The 21,308-nt window shown below is 37.8% G+C and overlaps 2 protein-coding genes across 2 annotated transcripts; one reads left to right on the forward strand and one right to left on the reverse strand.

Annotated features, from left to right (window-relative positions):
* Positions 1-161: 161 nt before the first annotated feature.
* Positions 162-1,046, forward strand: LOC133848496 (large ribosomal subunit protein eL37A). Its single transcript, XM_062284094.1, has 3 exons — positions 162-283; positions 556-691; positions 777-1,046. The coding sequence occupies exons 1-3, from the start codon at positions 281-283 to the stop codon at positions 917-919; spliced, it is 282 nt and encodes a 93-aa protein (XP_062140078.1). The 5' UTR covers positions 162-280; the 3' UTR covers positions 920-1,046.
* Positions 1,047-2,947: 1,901 nt separating this feature from the next.
* On the reverse strand, positions 2,948-14,665 carry LOC133849076 (nose resistant to fluoxetine protein 6). The gene is made up of 9 exons (XM_062284937.1): positions 13,925-14,665; positions 7,885-8,031; positions 6,946-7,190; positions 6,248-6,536; positions 5,483-5,828; positions 4,332-4,694; positions 3,942-4,258; positions 3,729-3,877; positions 2,948-3,666 (listed from the first exon to the last, which is right to left on the reverse strand). The coding sequence occupies exons 1-9, from the start codon at positions 14,370-14,372 to the stop codon at positions 3,430-3,432; spliced, it is 2,541 nt and encodes an 846-aa protein (XP_062140921.1). The 5' UTR covers positions 14,373-14,665; the 3' UTR covers positions 2,948-3,429.
* Between the last annotated feature and the right edge of the window lie 6,643 nt (positions 14,666-21,308).

Raw genomic sequence — 21,308 nt, forward strand, 5'->3', positions numbered from 1 at the left:
TAATTTGAGAAGTTGTCAGTGACAACTTGTCACCAACAGCTTCTGGCGCCATCTATTGGCAATTATTTTCACGTGAAGTTGGCTGCGCGCGATTCGATAAGCGCAACTATCGACTCCCGATAGACTGCGTGCATATCAGCTGATAGTTTGGTATATTCTAGTATATTGCTGGCGAATACAACCCTGCGAGCACGCCACATTGTGACTGCTGCTGTCAAATTGACATTTGCGCGCTGCACATCTCTTTCGCTCTTTCTTCTTCGAGTGTTCGCCATACAAGATGGTGCGTCTAATAAAAATTTTTTTCCACGTTCAACCGAAATTAAAATCGCCAATTTCTAATAACATCCGTGATTATTTTTAACTGAAAATATGTGAAAACGATAGCGTGTGTGCTAAGAAATGTGAAATTCGTAAAATTTTTGCACGACCGGCGTGTGCAAATACGATTTGCCAACATAAACAAATTGGCGATTTTAATTTGTGTTTTTTTTTTGTTGTATATGATGTGTTGTGTGAGTGTTTTACTAATTGAATGTTTGTACGCTTTTACAGACGAAGGGTACCTCGAGCTTTGGTAAACGCCACAATAAGACGCACACTTTGTGCCGTCGCTGTGGACGTTCCTCCTACCACATCCAGAAGTCCACTTGCGCTCAGTGCGGTTACCCAGCTGCCAAGTTGCGTTCGTGTAAGTAGAGAAACTGAAACACCTTGTGCTCTAAACTGGCACATGTCAGCATGATATTGATTGCGTTTTGTTTTTTCTCAATTAGACAACTGGTCCGTTAAGGCCAAGAGGAGGAAGACCACTGGCACTGGCCGCATGAGCCACTTGAAGGTGGTGCGCCGCCGTTTCCGCAACGGATTCCGCGAGGGAACCCAGGCCAAGCCCAAGAAGGCCCAGGCCGGCAAATAAATTTCAACTTCAACCAACTCCATGGAAATAATTGAAACATCTTGTGCAGAGCCACAACAGCAAAAACCAACCGCCTAAACATGTGTGTTTTGCCAGGAGCGAAATAAATTTACTTTTTTTTGATTAAGTGAATGTGCGTTACACTATTTTTTTTCCTGTTTCGGTGTGTGAAATGTGCAAGGCGCGAAAAAGGCGTCGCAACAACAAGCAGCAAATGAAAAAAGCCCAAAATACCCTTCTCTTTTTTATCTTATGCTTTCGCAAATCTTTTTTTTACATTTTTTTTTATTGTGCTTTGCAATTACATATATGATTGTGAGTGTGTTAAAATAATTGTTGTTGCGGCACTTTGGAGAGCTGAACCACATTTTCACGTTGGATGGATGAATGGATTGATTGATTGACTGACTGACACAACACCAAGGTATGTAACTATAGAGGCATTTTTCTTTTATTGCAAATGTGTATTTTTGACGTACGGCGAATTGAATTGTGTATTGCCTGCCCGCTTGCACCTACAACGACAAACGGCAGACCTGCAAAAGCATTCAACGACTGTGGCGCAAAAGCAAACAAAAAGCAAAAGGAATTATGCATCTCTATAGTTGCGTGCTCCCCCTCATCTCATCTATGTATACCCCGCCCCCCTCATGCATTACTGCACGCTGTTGTGGGCCGGCAAAGAGGGTGACAATGGGCAAGTGTCTTGCTCTTTGCCTGCCGTGTCCCTTAGCACAGGGTGTGTAATGAAATGAGGCCCCTGTTTAGCACATCGAACTCATCTCTTCATCTCTGCTCAACTATAATACTTTATCATCTGTACTCTACATTGGAATACACTACACACTTCAATTCAAACGCCAATTTTTAATACTCTTTAAATTCATTATATTAACTTTTTGTATACTTTAAATTATCGTTTGCCATATTTTCAATTTATTTTATCGGTATGCACCGATTGTTTTAAACATTTCATTTTTATATTCAACAATCGGATAACTTCGATTTGTATCTTGGCAAATATCTCCATTTTTACTATTGTAGTGTTTATATTTCAATTTTATTTCTCAGTCAATCATTTCCTATCTCATAATTTATATTTTATCATATTCACATTTTCAACAATCGGATAAATTCGATTTACCTTTTGGCAATGTCTCCAACTTTTACCACTACAATTTTCAAACCATTTTAATTTTTTCATACTTATACATTAATATCACCTGACTTTACAACTCAATTCTGAATCAAGCATATTTTTTTTATCGAGCGAGAGACTTTATATTTCTTGTGGGCCTCTTTAAACTTCTGGTGTGAATGGATTTGACATAAGGAACTTATTTAGTGATGAAGATTAGGCTGTGCACTAATGTTGTTAGAAGTTGCTCTTGATATTTCTTGAAAGTCTCTGATAGTGTTGGGTAGGATATTTTTTTCAACTATGGCTGAATATTCTTAGGTCAACTATTCATGGCGTGCTACAATTGTTTTCGGCAAATTGTATATTGAAATTGGATTTCTCTATTGAAATTTGTTGCTGAATGAATTATGCTTTTCTTCGTTGGGTTTTCTTTTCAACATCTGTGGTACACTATTATTGTAACACATTTCTAGGGCTACTTCAATAGGGCTTTTCAACAGCTGCTGGAATTTGGAGATGGGAAAATCACGCCGACTGGACTATAGAAGACCATTCTATCAGCTTTATGGAGAATCTATGTATCAGCTAATACGAATACTACATTTTGAAAAGACACCAATAAATAAATATCAACTGAAAACAAATGGAATCTTTTAACTTCATTGAAACTTGTTAAATTGACATCTATGTAGCTAGCTAATATTAATAATAATAATAATATCAATAAATCCATAAGTAAAATCTAAACATTGACCGACTAAAACCAGGGCTGCGTAGTCATCAGGGAATTGTCGCCGCCTAAAAGTATGCAACAAAAAGTGGCAAATACTTTCGCTAAGCTAACATTAATAATCCAATACGTGTTTCATGTTTTTTTTTTCCTTTTTATTAAATTAAGCAAAAAAAAAAGAGAAGCATTCGACCTCGCTTATAAACTAAATGTCGTAGATGGTAATATAATATGTATACAAGATAAAACAAGAGCGCGTTTTAGCCAAGCAAGATAATATCGTATCGTAGTTATAGTATAAATCAACAAGCAGTGGTTGGTTATTAATGACTATGAATTGCATTACATTAGTTGTTTAACTCTCTTCTTCTCCTTCTTCGACTATTTTTTTTTGTTTTGTTTGCTTTCCTTCTCGATCCATTTGACTAACAGTACAATTTACAATGTATAAAGCGTTTCACTAAAAACTAAAGGGTGGAGGGCTGATCCGCAAGGGTTTGGGGCGGGGACGGAGGGGATTTTTGGGGAGGGATATAAAGGACGTTGGAAGTATTAAATATACACATTGCCACTAAATGCTAAAGACAAAACATTTACAAGATACACAAATACAATAATAATAAGCTCCAGGCTCTCTTCCTAATCGGCGTGTGGATGAGATACGGTTTGGGATTGTGGTTGAGTTAGAGTTTGAGGTTCCTTGGACAGTGAATGCGTCGTGTTGTTGTTGGCAGTTTCAACTAATTTGGGGGACTTGATTGTGGCGGCGCTGGGTCGCTTGATGAGCAGCTTCTTGAGATTCTGGAAGGGCGCATCGAAGAGCACCGTTAGCGCCACTGAGGCCAAAAAGATGGAGATAAATTCGTTGGTATCCAGCTACAAAAGAAACAAGTTCAAATTAAAAAACGTGAAAATGTTGAACCCATGTAAAGACTTACAATAATGGAGACAAAGTTGTAGTAGTGATGAATGTGACGCCTTCGTCCGACATTGTAGAAAAAGACGGGGAACTGCGTCAAGTAGATGGCATACGATAGCTTTGTGGACACCTGGAAGCCGCGCCAGGAGAACAGCTTCGTCAATTGATCTAAAACAAGTAGGAAAAGTATTGAATTAACCGAAACTAGCAAAGCAATTCAAAGGGCAATTACTTGTGTAGCCATTGTGGGAGACAAACACGATCCAGGAGAAGAACAGACACCAGGCAATGGGTGCAAATGCCGCATAGATGGCGGCATGCGTCGAATTATAAACATAGTTGATGTCACCCATGGGTGCAGGACCCAGCAGCGAAGCTAGGACACAAACTGTGGCCGCCAGCCAGCCGAGACGCAACTGCAGACTGCTCAACTGGATACCCTGGAATTTGCGCAACGCATAGCCGAGGAGTATGCCCATGATGTAGACCGTGGAGCGATGTGGTGGGAATGAGTACATATAGTCAGCGGTGCGGAACAAGCGTTGAATGCTGTCGAAAAGATAGGAAAACAAGAGAACTAAGAATAGGGAAACTTAATAAGCAACATTATCTCAGTACTCACTTGGTGCCAAAGTAAATGTAGTTGGACAACTGATTCACAATGGTTGTGTAATAACGCGCTGCCGTTCCGAGTGTGCACAGGAGCAGCAGTGTGATCAGGCCACGACGGGGCCAACGCCACAGAACTAGAATGAAGATCGGGGCGACAGCAAAGAGTTCTGTATCGATGCCCAGATGATGGGTGTGCGTCAGACACATTTCACTGAAGCCGAAATAGTTGTGAATGAAGAGCAGATTGCGCCACCAGTGCTGCTTGCAAATGTCGGCATGGTGTCCCACAACGAGGTTCCACTGTGGTCCAGAGCCCCACAGGGGGAGCACAAATGTGCAGAAGAGTATCAGCGCAGCCAGTGGAGGAACAATACTGTAAAATAGAGTTAAACGATTGTAGTCAACTTGCAAAAAGGTTTAAAGAAGGGAGTAGTCGACATGCTAACACCCTGTAATTATTTTTTCTTAAAGTATTGTGAGGTATAAATACTAAATACTTTGGAATAGTTGACTGCCTAAATGAGCACTTCTAATATACATTAAAAGTGAAAGTAGTCGACTTGTTAAAACCCTGTATTTTGTTTCTTTTTTATATTTTGAGATATATTTAAATTCTAAATAACTGGAAATAGTTGACTGCTTATTAATCTTTCTAATATAAATTATGCGATTGTTACAGCAAATATCAATGTAACAAAGCATATTTGATAAATAGTCGATGTGTTGATACCCTGCAGTACGAATTATCGTTTTCTAAAAAGCTCATGCTTGGTATATCTGGGTCACTTTTTTGTGCTAACGTGCGACTACGCCCAATAATACAAATATAACATGATTTTAAGTAAATCATTGATGCTGGGTTGTATATTTGACTCCAAAATACTCTATAACAAGTTAAGTTAATGGTTTATTTAAAGGGGTTTTCTTATATTTTTATTATGGTTAATGATATGTTGTTTTTTCTCGGTTATTTGAAACTAACCACTTAGATTACTGTCTGATTAAACTGACGTCGTGTCTAACTATTTTTGTATAAGGGTTTTTTTTTTACAAAGTTTTAAAATTCATCTTCACTATATTCTAATTCTCTCTGTTAATTTTAAATTTCAAAATTTGTCAATTCTATAACTATGTTAATATATGTCTGTTAACAAAACTTACCGCATTAAGCGACTGATGTATTCGTTCTTGAGGCGTATGGGCTGTTGCTTCATGAGACGGCCAAAGAGCGAGTAGGATGTCAACATGCCACTGAAGAGCAGGAAAGGATCCGTGTAGAGGGAAGCAGCGCGTCCAATCACTGTCCAGGGTTGTCCCAAACTCTCTGACATGGCAGTGCGATTGTTGTAGGGATTGAAGAACATGGCCATCGATTTGTGCGAGAATATCAACATGACAGCATTCAGGAAACGAATGCCATGCACAGCCTCAATGTCTCCCGGCGAGCTGTTCGTGCTGAACAGCCAGCGTAGGTTCTTGTCCAGTGAGAAAGCGGTGCACCAATCATCTGAGGAATTAGAGAGTGACGATTGTTAGAGGGGAGTTTAGTAAGGAGAAAAGATACCGGAGAGTGTGCTCGACTTGAGATTACTTTAAACCCGAAAACTGGGTTAAGGAAGTATTGTCAACTTAACGGTGCACCAATCATTTAAGGGATTAGGAAGTGACGACTGATAGAGGGGAGTTTAGTGAGTAGGAAAGATACATTCGAAAAGTGGGTTAAGGAAGTAATGTCAACTTAGATTGTTAGGAATTCAGGATGTAAGATTGCTAGACTCAAGTGTGTTGTACCCTGAGATACTACCTTTACTTAGGGAGATTAATTTTTTGCCTGTTTTAAACATTTCCTTCAATTCTCAAAACAATTCCAAGATTGTAGTCTCTGAACTATAGATATAGATTGACTCAGGATGACTTGCAACTTACTCTGCTTCTGTTGAGTCTTGGTGCAGCGATCGTAGACGGTGGAGAGCACAGCCACCGAGAGAATGAGGACAAAGAAGCGCACTGCCCACGTCGTGTTGCGATCCCAGGGCTGCGGATCGCGCACCTGACACATTTGCGGCTCGACGCGGACGTTGAAGGTGATGCCAGTGGAGGCGGTTTGATTGCGCAGATACTCGGCAACGCTGTATTCCACATCGCGGGCCGTGCAACCCGAGGGGACGCAGATGCCCCAGTTGACGAGCGAATAGCGGGGCACACGATGTCCAGGCTGGTGTGAGAGAAAGTGAGAGCGAGAGCGAGAGAAATTCAGATACGAGTCGAGAAACTTCTTTTAATTTGATTAGTTGCTTTTTTTTCGTTTTTCTCTTTTGCCTCAATTTTTTTTTTGTTTACTGTGGTTCAGTGAACTCGTAAAGATTTGATTAGCATACGATTATGTCAATATATTGGTATTTTGCCCACAAAGTAGCAACAACTAACTATGTTAATAACAACACTAACAACAACAACAATAGTGTTGTCTTTGTTTGCGCTTTGCTAAAATTCGTCAAGTTCAATGCCGAAGCTTGCGATCTCGCTTTAGCGTGAGAGCTTTCGTCGTGTCTACGCGCACGTCTATGTTGTGTGCGTGTGTGAGTGTGTGTGTGTGTGCAGTGAGCTGAACAAAACGAACTTACGTCATTGAATTCACTTCGGAAGGGACCATGCGACTGCAGCTGCTTGAAGAAGGCCTGCAAACGTTTCGATTTGTGGGGCAACACTGGCTGCGCATACGCCAAACAATATTGACCGCGCAGCACGTCACTTGTGACGTCATCGTTGCTCGATGCCTGTTGTATGGCCAAGCACTGATCAAAGTCGCCCGGCTGATTGATGTTGCCATTCAAAATGCCCGAATTTAGTTTGCCGCTTGCATCGTGCACTGCAACGAAAAGCATAAAGAGGTTAAACACGATTACTATTATGTATTATTTTGATTGTTTCTCTCTCCTATGCAATCCACATTGCATTGGAATTGATGTTGAAATTAAAATTGGCTGCCGTTCATGATGATGATGTTGATGATGATGATGATGATGACCTTGACTGTGATTTCAGCGGGCGTCGCCAGTTGGCAACTCGTTTCAAGCTTCGTGTATATTCGCTTCGTTTTGTTTTGTTTCGTTTCGTTCTGATTCTGAGCTCGGCTCTCGGCTGTTGTCGCCATCTGGCGGCAGTTTGGTGCCAAGTTCGCAAAGCTTTGTTGTTGCTGCTGCAATTTGCTGCAGTTGGCTAAAAATTCACTTGTTGCTGCGTTTGGCATTGCTGTTGCAGCCGCTGCTGTGCTGCAAATGTGGGTAAAGTTCGACGCTTGACCTTCACTTTAGCCGCATGACACATGCACACCGCTCGTTACATTTGGCTGTATATGTGTGTGTGTTGCTTGCAATTTCAGAACTTGATTATTTGATTCATTTGACTTTGCACTCTTACAATTCATGTCGTCTCGCGTCTGGCGGCCACAATGTGGCTTCAGCTTCAGCTTCGACTTGGCCAGTTGGCAATGACTCGAATTTTGTTGTTTTTGCTAGCCGACTAGAAGCTTGTCTATTCTCTCGATATAAACGGATACTTACTTTTCAAGGCCCACAAATCAAAGTTGTTCAATGCCTGCATATAGCGTCGCATTTGGGCGCGACATTGTGGAGATGCGTCCGGATTGCGAGCGGCATCAAATGGCTGCGAGATGGCCAAAAACCGTTTACCGATATTGTACAAATAAACTGCAAGAAAAAGAAAAAGGAATTTAAAAAAAAATGCATTGTAGTAAATTGTAAAATGGCGTGCACAATGATGCTAGCGCCATCTGGCGGCAGTAAACTTCTGCATGCTGTGACGTTGACGCGCGTTGCAAACGTCATTTGCAATTTGTCACAGGTTGGCAATTAAACAAACGTTCGAAAACGTTTAAACGATTAATGTCAATTTTATTATCGTTGCGTTATCAGTGCGTTTTGCTGATGTCGGCACGTGCCCCCACCCCCCAAAGCGAACAAACAGGAAATCGAACCCGAACGCCAAAATATCGAAACAAACGTCGACAGATGGCATAGAAATGTGTTTTAATTAGATGCGTCGCATAGACAGACCACAAATCATCATCATCAAATAATAATTCGATCGATTGGATTCGAGTCGATAGCATTTGGCTCGCTTAAATCGATATTTGTTCGATTGCCATGATGTGCGTGTCGGTGCGTGTTTGTGCATGTCTGTGTGCGTGCGCCAATCCCCATGCCAAAGTCTAATTAATACAGTTGCTACTCGTGCCACGATCAGCATGCAGTACGCAACGTTCACTTATTTATTTTTATTTATTTTTTTTTTGTTCCTTGCTTCGTAAGTGTCTATTTTTTGTTGTAGTTGTTGCTGTTGTTGCTTTGTTCTTATTAACATTATCATTATCATGGTTCGCCAGTCTTCTGCTGTTTTTTTTTTATGCTAAGCTAAGCAAAGCAAATATTCAGGCAGCTTGCTATTTCTTCACTCATTTCGCATTCTGAATGCGTCTCAACACACACACACACACAGACTCTGTCAGCTACGCTTCATTGCCTGCATCCGTCTTGGATCTGTCGATGCTATGCAGACGCTTAAGAAGAGGGGGGGGGGGAAGGGGGCGAGATTTGTGCCTGGGCAGTCCCCGAAGTGCTAAAATGCGTCAGAGAAGCGCCTGCCCTGTCGTCATATTCTATATATATATATAGATACTATATGTTTTTGTATTCTCTTTTGGTACAATTTGTATCAATATATAATCTGCCATATGGGAAAATTTACTGAGCGAGTAGAGTAAGGCGAGTAGACAAGGAAGAATTGAAAATTCTATGATCGCAAGTATAAATCTTGAATGAATGTGCTTGGCATACAGAGCAGTAAGTGCGTGTTTACGATCGGGAAATGCCAAAATAAAAAAAGAACTTTGAATTTCAAGAAAAAGACACTATAAAAGTGAAGGGAGCTATGGAATATACTGAGAGAAACTTAAAAAGAAGATATTGAATACAATACAGGAGAATAGAGGAAAAGAGAGGAAACACGATCAGGCAAAGTAAATACTGGACAGCAAGTGCATAAGATCGTAATCGATCGGGAAATGACAAAAAAAAAACTTTAAATTTCAAGAAGAAAGAAGTGAAGAGAATAAGCTATCAAATATATTCTGAGAGAAACTTAAAAAAGAATAGTGGAAAAAAGGAAAAACACAATTGTTTGTTTTTAACGATCAGAAAATAAATACTGAACAGTAAATGCGTAAGATCGTAAGTTATTGGGAAATGACAAAAAACAATAAGAACTTTTAAAGAAAAAGTGAAGGGAATAAGCTATCAAATAGAAACTTAATACAATAAAAAAAAGATATCTTATAAAACACAGAAGAATCGTGGAAAATGGGGAAGACACAATTGTTTGTTTGTTAACGATCAGGAAAAATAAATACTGGACTTTATTCGCACAGCGAAAAGTGAGTTATGATCTTGGGGCTAATCATATAAATATATACGTTAATAAATTGTAATAAACAGCGAAAATTAACGAGCTTGAACTCGTTAATTGGCATCACTTAATTCAAGCAAATGATCATGCGAATAAATGGTAAAAGCCAAAGCCAGAAAGAGCAACCTTTGGCATATTAAATTACTTTGCACACCGTCTGAGCACAACAATCACTTAAATTGTCAAAGTTTAGTTAAAATATATAGAAATATATAAATTAATACAATGATGTTTGTTGTGTTTAACTTAAAAACTTGAAATTTGGGGCGTTGCTAGATTCCTGATGAGAGGGAGCGAGAAGGTGACCCGAAATAACTTGAGTTGTCTTTAATCTCTCATCTAATACAAATAAATATGCAAATCTGGTTTAGAGTCGAGTGCAAAGTACAAGCAAAAGCAAATAACGATACAATCGCATTTCAATATCAAATTACTTTTGGCCAGAGAGAATGTTATACTTTCATTTGTTGTCAACATTTGTTGTTGGCTTCATTTTTTTCCGTCTAATGATGATGATGGGGCAATTTTTGAACAAACTTCTAGTTAGCGGATTTCGTATTCTTCGTGTTGTTATTGCGACCAATTAGCATTGACGCAAGTATCGTACCATATATTATCCCATATATTATCGCATTTCGTACTACACTCGTATTTGCTTCAACGGAAGGCGCAGACAAAAGACGAATTTCAATATTTGGCCAATTCATTTACAGTTAGTTTCAGCTCAAGTTGTTTGTCTATTTTTGCCACCAGTTGTTTGTAGTTGTTGATTTGCCGTCTTCTACATTTTTTTATTTTATTTTGTATACCCTGCAATTGTTAGCTAAAGTAGTTAAATGCTACTCTTTGTGGGTGTTTAGCTAGCTTAGTATATCAACTACAAATTCTTAAAATTTCATAACCATATGTTAGCTAATTCATGAGTTACTACGGGTAAGTTGTTGATTTGCTGTCTTCTCTTCTCTTAGTGTATCAACTATGAATTCTGAAAGTTTCATAACGTTACGTTAGTTAATTCAAGAGTTACTACAGGGTAACTATAAGTACAAATAAAATCGGAAGTAGTTAAATGCAACTTTTTGTGTAGGTTTAGCTAGCTTAGGGTATCAAGTATTAGTTCTGAAAATTTCATAACGATTCGTTGGTAAAATCAAAAGTTACAGGGTGGTTGTTTATTTGCTATCTTCTCTATATATTTTTTTATTTTTGTGGAGTTTTATGCCCTTGAATGGATAGCTGACATAGTTAAGTGCAACTTTTGTTGTGTAAGTTTAGCTAGTATATCAACTATAAATTCTGAAAATTTCACAACGATACGTTAGTTAAATCAAGAGTTACTACAGGGTAACCTTAAGTACAAACATTTGCTGCTATGCCCAATGTATTTGCTAATCTAAATGTTGGGTAATTTAATGGACAGGCTCTTATATTGGCAAGTAGCAGCCTTTCTGCCTAATCATCATTACCATCATCATCATTGAAGCAAGCAGTAGAGTCATCAACCATGATCATGATCATAAACGTTGTCTTAAGTACTCTTCTTGCAAGTGCTGCTGCTGTGAAACAAGTTTCTGCTCCGCTCGAACTATTTGCCAGTGTTGATTAATGACAAACAAACATACTTATGTAGTTGTCACTTTATTAATGTGCGAAGGATTTGCGCGACAATGTCAACTGTTTTTCCTGTTAAAATTCACACAAATTATGTGCGAATTCGACACATTTTTAATCAACAGCAGATTCCAAATCTATTGGCTAAAAATAACTAACTATCCAGCAAAAAAAAAACTTATTATATTCATAGGCAATGGTGCAGTACTTAGACTCGCAAATATTTGACTAAAACTTTAAGTACGAAGGCCGAACCTTTTAGCAAGAATTATCAAGTGGGGACAACTATTCGCACAAAAAACAGGGGAAGAGAAATCGCTCCCAACTCGATGGGCAGAGGGAGCGGAAAAGAGAATTGAAGGCCGGTCGGAGTTGGGCTTTATTTTTTTATGACACACTTTGCGTCATAAGCCGGAAGTGCCCTAAACAATTAGTTCGGCCTACGTACCAAGCTCTCTTTGTCCAAGCCCACAGTTTCTTTGCTTTTTTATTTGCCAAAAAAAAAACCCTCGTAAAATGCCCATAATAAACACTTGCACATGTAACAAGTAAAGCTATGAAACTTTGGTATTTTGTGACCTGAAGCATAGTTTATGCAAATTTAATAACCAATTTAATAACCGACTCCTACACAACATTTATTTATTTATGCATATTTATGAAATTAAATGACCAAAAAAGGTGTAAAAAATAAATATGCAAATGAAGTGCTGCAGTCGATTTGTTATCTTGGTTGTTCTAACTAAAACTTGATAACTAGTTAAATTGTTGCTCTGCAGGTTGTTGACGTTAGCCAATTTTAACTCTGCATTTTTGGTCTTTTATGCATTCGTTTTTTGTTCATGTTTATAACATTCTTTGCCCCTACTATATTGGGAAAAATCATCGCATTATTTATTTGGCTTATAACATATTCTCTACTCCTACTTAAATTGAGAAAAATCTTTGAATTTTTTATTAAGTTTATGTTATATTTCATACTCCTACTTGAATTTGGGAAAAACCTTTTTCTTTTATAGAATTGAACTTTTAATATAATATTATATTTTATTTCCTTTTTGTTATGTATTTTCAAAGTTATTTCCATAAGTTCTTTCGGTAACTTGAAAACTAAGTTAACCAAAAGTTTTGAACAACTTCTGTGTATGTTTTTTGTTGAGCTTCAAGATCAGATACTCCCACTTAAATTTTAGAAATGCATCAATACACAATTAGCTATGCACATATTAATATTTTAATATTATTGTTGCTTTTTGTTAGATCTTTTTAAGCAAGTTTATAAATTGTGGAATGTTGCCCGCTATGGCTAAACTTTTCTGCTTCAAAATGCAAAATATTTTGCCAACAATTAAATCTATACAAATTATAAAGACATAACATTGCAGTGCCATTCTTCAACAAGGGTTTGTTTGGATCACGTAGATTTTGTCGAGTCCAAGCTGGAGGTTGGTTTTTTACAATTTCGAGGTCTTTGCGACCATTAAACTTGATGGCGAACGTGGCGAACTCTAACAGCCAAATAAAAAAAAGGCCAAAGATATGGCTATCATGATATAGCGGACAATTGATTTTGTTTTTTAATTTGACGCACGCTCAGCTTATGCAATGAAATTTGCAGAGAGTTGTGTAAAGAGAAAAAGGGAAAGAGCGGCGAGGTGTTCGTTGTGTGTAACAACAAATTGAACAGTTACAAATGACAATTGGGGGAATTGAAGTGGAAATTGAAATTCAAAAATTGAACAACAAGCTTTTGCAACGCGTGGGTGGCGTGAGAAAGTCACAAATCAAATTCGAATTCGAAATCGATGTTGTCTTTATTTATATTTTTGAATTTTATAACCATTATAACGGCATGCCTGCAGCAAATGTGTGTAAGGAGTTGTCTATATATTATATTATACTATATATTCTTGGTATTTAGAAAATACTTTTATATGAAATATGACGCGTACTTCATTAGGACAATCTGGTATGTTTAGTACTCTACTTTACTATGGAGTACTATATAAATATACCAAATATATCATTCGGTATATGTTTAGTATTTTTGCGGTATATTAATTTGGCATATTTATTAAAATAATACCGCATTTGAAATATGGAGTACTATATAAATATACCGAATATATCATTCAGTATATTTTTAGTATTTTTGCGGTATTAATTTAGCATATTTATAAAAATAATACCGCATTTGAAATATAGCACTACATCAATATACCATTTTTAATACATTTGTTATGTATTACTATATCAAAATACCAAGTATATGCTTTGGTATATTTTCAGTATTTTTGCGGTATATAATTTTGGTATATTTTGTGAATAATACCGCACATTTAACGTATCACTTTATCAATATACCAACTATATGTTTCGGTATATTTTCAGTATTTTTTGCGGTATTAATTTGGTATATTTTAAGAAAAATTCCAGTGTTTTTCACTTGTTTAAAAAAAAAATGGGCAATCGGATATCTCATAGTCAATTGTTTTTTTTGTTGCTTACCTCGCTCATCATCCTCGATGTCATCGTCGTCTGTGACCAACTGTCGCAGCGTAAAGTTGCCACTGCCACTGCTGCTGTGTAGCTCCAACTCACTGAGATTCCCTGCTGCCACATGCAAGACATCCAGCACCGTTGCACTAGCTGATGCGGCAGCCCCTGCTCCAGCGACAACATCGTCGGCAAAGAGCTTCAGACTGTAGTTGACCTTATCCTCAAAGATGGAGGCCATGTGACTCTCGACTTTGGCATCGCTGCTGCTGCCATCGCTGGCCGCTGGCAACGCCAACAGATTGTCACCCAAATTGCAATTGTCCTTCAGGCTGCTGCATGTGGGATTTGCCACAGCTGCCGCTGCCGCTGCGGCGCCATCAGCAGCGTTCAATGCTCGATTGGAGCTGCAGCAAAGGCAGAGCAAAAGCAGTGCAAACACTAAATTTCTTTGACACATTTTTGGTGTATTTAAATGAGGCAAACTTTTCGATTATTTTTGGGTGCACTCAAATGGCACTCATCACAACTTTGTGTGGCAACTTTAGAATAACAGTAAAAAAAAATAGTAGAAGAATCACTTTAAAGTCGTTTAGTTTTTATGATCGTAGTAAGTTTTGCTTCTTCTTTCGGCGTTATCGCGCCCGAGTCGAAAGATGGGGAAGGAATAAGAGGAGGAGGTAGATACTGTGATATATTGTGGTGGCGACGACTAATTCCAACGACCGCCAAGACGAAACATTCAACGTCAACTGATTGTCCAAGTGCCGCCAACCGTACGAAGACCGCTCAAAACGCCGCCGTTGCCGTTGCCAAAGCTTCGTCTCGTTGCTTCGCAGCTCGCTGATTCGGCTCGAGTGTGTGTTTGTGTTTGTGATCGTGTGTCTTTTTTTTTGTAGTAGCCACAATTCGTATTACAAAACCAAATGCAAACCGAATTTTCAAGCTGAGCTCAACTGAGCTTTAGCTCCCATTCCCATTCCCGATTGCCACTCTTATTTGCTGCCGTTGCTGCTGTTTCGCATCTCGCCAAGAATTGGCCCGGCTTTGATTGCATTGGCTTTCGTGTCGAGCATACGCGAATCAATTACGGCACATTAAATCCGTAAATTGTACAAAACTGACCACAACCGTTGTTCGTTTTTCGTTTTGACTCCCCAATTTGTTGTCTGATCGATCTCCCTCAATTTGCGTCAATTTTGTGCATTGTGTGATTTCCCACACTCTTTGATAGAACTATCATTTTTTGCCACACACACTCACAATTATGAGAAACACGTATTGGCATTTGCAATAGGAGCTCTAATAACGCATTCAAATGCCTTTTTTCGCAAGGCTTACAAAACATTTCAATTAAATTCTCATAAATAATACCCTGTAATCATTGATTAAAGCGAAAGTGTTTGGTGATTTGATTGCGATTGCAAAAACCTGAAAACAAAGTCTTTAATTTATGTTAAATTGAGAGTGAAATATGGGACGAACATTGCGTGAAATGAAGCAAACTGTCTCGATTGTGAAATTGAACATGTTTGTTCTGAATTGCTTTTGAAATCATTTATCAGATTAATTTTCATCACATCTTTGCATGATTTGCATCTTTTTGCTAAAACTCAATATTTCAAATATTGATTTTAAATTATTTTGGGGACTTTTCCCTATCAACAACAGAACGATATATTTACTCAGTTGCCAAGTTGTCTGCCAAAACTTGAGAATATGCTAAATAATTAGTCTGGCTTGAGTTTTTAATAAATGCCAAGAAATTAAATGCCAAGAAACTGAATGCAAATGAAATTCTCCTCATTAAACAAAATATCAAAAAGCAATGGAATTTAAAGCAAATGAAAATCTTCATAAAACAAAATATCAAAATATTATACAAACTGGTTTTTGTCTCATTAATTTGTATACTCTTAATAGTAAATTTAGTTTAAAAATAAACAGAATAGAAAGAAAACTGTTTAAATTAGTGAATATTATATTCCAAACATTTTTTTTACATTTAGTTCTAAAACAAAATCTAAAAAGAAACCCAACTGATTAAATTAGCGAATATTATATACAAAATTAGTTGCAAATTTAGTTTGCAAAATTAATTCAAAATAGAAAGGCAACGGATTAGATTATATTTGGTTAATTATGCGACAACAACATTTCACTAACGAACCAGTTGCAAATTTTTGTTGTAAACTCATCTTCATTTCGTACTTTGTTCTATATTCTTAGATGACTAAGAATGGAAATGAGTTTGTGTTTGCTAAACAGTTGAATTTCCTTAAAAACAAAGTCCAACAAATTCGAAAAGAAAACATTTCGATGCTCGATTTGCATAACGTTTCGATGTTGTTTTTTGGGTTCTAACATGTTTTTTTGTTTTGTTTTGTTTACGAACCAAATAAAGAAACATAACAATACAATTATAGAGTAGTATAAAGTATATATTAAGTAGCTGACCGCCTCGAAACTAGGTCGGCGAAAGATGTTCTAGTCTTTGCTGACGACAGCATGATATGTCAAAAAAGAATCGAAATCATATCTAGGTTACGCATAGTTAATGAAGACCTGACTGACTGACTGACTGGAATATATGGTAGTCGAGTTCTTTTCGATTCAGTTGAACTGCGGTTGCTGAAAAGTGGTTGATAAGCGATTTTGCAATTGACCAAAGCGCAGCTCGATCAACTGGCAAAAAGTCTACAAATAATTATAGCCAAGGTATTGGCCAACGCAGCAGCAATCGCAGCCGCAGCTAAAGACAACAACTTGTTTCTTCAGTTGTGTGTGTGTGTGTGTGTGTGTGTGTGTGCTTTTTATGCCTCTCTCGCGAGACAAGCGCCTATAAAATTCAGAAAACAACTTACTGAATAATCTGAGTTTCATAAGGCCAAACAGCTGGACAAAAACCAATTGCTGCGCAAGCAAAGAACCAGCAACTTAAATCTCTTATGGTCGATAATTCGTCACTCTTTCGATTGAATCGAATGTTGAAATCTCTTCTCTCGTTTCCTTAGGATCCGATAATTCATTTCCACTATTTAAGCTATTTAAGAAATTAAATAGAAAATGAAAAGAGCGTCTACTTACGGGTCTTAGTTGGTTTGTCTGGCAACCTCATATATTTTGAATGCAGTACTATATCAATATACCAAATATAGCCTTTGGTATATATTGTCAGTATTTTTAGCTCTATGATATACTTTGAATTTAGTACTATGTCAATATATCTTGGTATATTTTTAGTATTTTTGCTGTATATAAATTCAGTATTTTTATTCAAAATGGAAAGCGGGTATCTTTCAGTCGAGCACACTCGACTGAATCTTTCTTACTTGTTTTTGTATTGTTCCTTTAAGCGATCTCAATATAGAATCTTCGGATTTGTAACTAATTGATTTCCAAAGTGGGAAATAATGTTTAAAAAAATGTTTTTTTATATGCAATAAAATTTAATTTAGAAATTCAATTCAATCAATTTTAAAGTTTATTTAAAAGCATAAGAAAACATTCTTGAATTTTTATTAGCCACACTAAAAATCAATCAAATAGCATTGAAAAATAGTCGTTATGAATCTGCCTTTGATTAGTTTATTTTATTTTCAGAATTGTGTTCTAAAAATTTTAGCAAAAATCTTTGTTTGAAATAAAACATTTGAACATTTTGTACAAAATGTTGACAATGCTTAGTTTAATCATGCCAAAGGTTGTTGATTTATTGTGGCAGAGTATCGCTATCGAGATCCGCAAAAAAGTGCCAAGAATCGCCCAATGAGGGCCACAATTTGTTGTGTGTTTTTGTCCGCGGGATGACGTCGCTGAAATGCAGCAGCAGATGCGAATGGGCTGATGATGAGTATTGAACACACAAACTGGACGCCATGAGCGGCTTAAGAGCTTACCTCTGAAGTGTGCTTAAAGCAAATGACATTTTGTGGCATGTGGCAGCTGGCGAGGAACAAAACAAAAAAACATCTACAACAGCTATGAAGTGCAATAAACATAAAATAACGAAAAAAAAAACTGACGCAAGTGCATTGAAAGTGAGCCTGGTTGCCAATATCAAATTACCCAAGCGCCTGCCCACAATTTGCAGCTCGCTTAGCCATAAATATCGTGAGGGGGGCGAGAGTGAAGAGTGGAGAGGGGCGAATAGCTAGCGAGTGGTCGGTCTTTGCCACTGAAGTCGTTGAGTTGCGCGCTCGATTCTTGCGACAAGTAAATTGCGAACGGAACGGTACGAAACGGAAAGGAATAGGAGGCAGCAGCAGCAAACAAGCAAGCAACCGATAGACCGATAGATCACATTCTCTTTGCGGACCAGAGTCAGCGGCGACGGCGGCGGCAATTAGGCCGACCGGTGGCCAAGAAGGAATGTGGCAATGTGCTGCTCTAAGAGTTGTTGTTGTTCTTCTTGTGGTTGGTGCTTGAACGAGTTTGGTTCCGCGGAACCAGCACAAGAGCGCTGCGTCTGCAGCGAAGCGGTGAAGTGTATTGGTGCGTTTGCCACACGCTTTTCAAGTGGCAAGCAGCAAGCAGCAACAGGCAACACACAACACACAACAGCCAATGTACAGTAAACGCAATCCAAAGCCAGCGGCGAATTTGATTTAGTTGCCTTTGTTGCACTTGCCGCGATGTTGCAAGTTCTTGTCGTCGTCGTCGTCGTTGGCAATTGAAATGCCGCTTTTTGGCTTTTCGGCATTTTCATGCGAAATTCATTTTCAAAACAAAAACAAATGTACAAATTACGATATGCACCATGCTTTATTTCGCTCTGCTTTGGCTGAGGAAACGCACCAAACAAAAGGTCGCGCTTCATTGATGATTAGTTCTTGTTTACACAGCGACAACAAGCAAAACCCAAAACCCAAAACTCAAACAAAACACAGTCAGAGTCAGAGTCAAAGCATAAAACACACTACAATTTGCGGCAGGTCATGAAGCAGCAGCGTGTCCAAAAAGGTAACAACACAGACACGACACGAAAGAAACAAACCAGAGCTAAGCCAGCGGAGTTAAGTATTTTACAAACTTTGGTCTTCAAAATTTGTGAGGCGGATCCAACAATTTGGTAGGTAAATTGAAGACTCAAGTTCGTTGTTTAATTGCAATTAAATGGATAAAATTGTTGCCAGGCTGACAATCTGGTATATTCATTTTTACTCTATACTATACTTCTCACATTTTGGTATATTCATTTTCACTCTATGGTCTATTTTAAATGGTGTACTATAACAATATACTAATTAAAGCCTTAGTTATTTTTTGACATCTATGGTATATTGTAAATGTAGTACGATATGAATATACCAAATGTAGCATTTGGTATATTTTGAATATTTATGCGGTATTTATTCAAAATGGATAATGGGTATCTTAGCGTGTATTTACATACATGTACAATACTCTTTTTTGAAAATGGGCATATTTCGTACACTTGGTATATTTTAGGTATATTACTATATCTATATACCAAATATAGTCTTTCGCATAATTTTTTAGTATTTTTGTGGTATATTGATTTAGTATATATTTTAAATTATACCCATATCTACCATATTCTAAAAATTTACAAAATAATTTATTACTATATCAATATAGCAAACTTTAAATTCAGTATATTTTCAGTATTTTTGCGGTATATTTTAAGAATAATACCGCACACTTGACAGTAGCTTTCTCACTTGTTGTTGAACTTATTTATTTAATTAACATTTTTATGGAAAATTCTGTAAATTATTTAGTTTATTTTTTTGTATGATTTCTGAAATTTTATCCACTGTTGTCGGCTTTTTTTTGTTGGTACAAAGATTAAACCAGTTAGATGCAAACTATGCAAATGCAGAGCTCTTTTCTTTGTCATCAAAACACACACACGCACACACACACAAAAGCCGCGAATGCTAATGCATATAATATGCATAGAAACAGAAAAGGGGGAAGGAAAAATATCGACAGCAAAAAGTGGAGTTGAAAGTGAGACCGACAAAGAGTTTAACAAAAAATTGTTAGCTTGTTAACTTGCATTGGCATTGGTGCAGAGAAATAGATGAAATATGAATAGTATTAAAGACTATATGGAAAAGTTTTCATTTCGCAACATTTCCGATTGTTGGAAACATTTAACAAAATATGATAAGCTAATAAGATTTGACAGTTTTGAGTGTTCAAACTTGACTGAGACGTGTTTGCGTTAGTGTGTTGAAACATGTTTGTGCTTGTCAGAAATTCGCTATGCAACTGTGACTAGTTCTCTGTCTCTCTCTCTCTCTCTCTCTCTCTCTCGCTTTGCCTTCAACTAAACTGCCTAACGTAATTTTAGGTTATAGGTTGCAAACCCATCACAAGTCAAACAAACTGCAGTTCATTCAAAATTGCCGTGGGAAAAGCGGGCTGCATGGTGCGAGGGGGGAGCCGGGAGGGGAAAGCAATCAAGCTGGTGGCAATCAAGTTGCTCGCCTAAGTCATTTGCCTGCAAGTTGCTCGCTTAAGTCTTTTGTTTTTCCTTTGCTTTTGGCACGTGAATACGCATGACGGTGGCCGCCTCGCTCGCTCCCTCGCTCCATTTATATTGCCAGCCATTTGTTATTGCTTATATGCGACTAAATAAATTTTGTTTTCTTTATTTTTTTTTTGGTTTTTAATACTGCATTTGGGGTCGCTTTCGTTACGTTGAGTTTGCGTTTGCGTTTGGTGTCGTTTCGTTTGCGTTTCGTTTCGTTTTTCGTTTGCAGCGACCTTGGCAATTGTAGCCCATATTCGACAATCGCTGCAACGATTCGTATCTGGAATTTTAAATAGTCTTGTCTTAAATGCTTCATGTTGCGAGCAAGTAGCTTGTGTCTTGTCTCTTGTTTGTTGGCTTTTGACCAAATGACGATAATACATCGCATTTAGTGCTGGTGCCTTGTGGGCGGCAAGCGGGGGTGGCGGAGGGGGGACGAAGGTATTCTGCGGTAGATGTGGGGATGAAGGGCGATTCGATGCCAAGCTAAGAGCTCTAACTCTTTGAAGGGCACTCTGTGAGCTGTGAGCTGATCCAATCAAGTTGCACAGCGAACACAGTCGCAAACCAGATCTCCAGACTCCGCTGTTTAGGTTCAGGTCCAAGCGGAGGGGCATTAGGCATTGTTTTTAATTGGCTCTTTGTCTAATTAACAACTCACAATTTAATACACAAACTTGTCTCTGCGACTAATGCAACGCATCAAAATTTAAATTACGCCTCGCAATTACTTTTAAAACGAACCACACAACACAAACAAACAAACAGACGAAACGAATTAAATATAAAATATCAGAATTTGTATACCTTTAAGCATTATTGTTCGACTTCGACTTCGCCTTACTTAACTACTGCTTTTTAGTACGTGCACTAAAAATTTCATGAAAGGAG

The sequence above is a fragment of the Drosophila sulfurigaster genome, chromosome X (assembly GCF_023558435.1).
Source record: "Drosophila sulfurigaster albostrigata strain 15112-1811.04 chromosome X, ASM2355843v2, whole genome shotgun sequence".
Lineage (NCBI taxonomy): Eukaryota > Metazoa > Arthropoda > Insecta > Diptera > Drosophilidae > Drosophila > Drosophila sulfurigaster.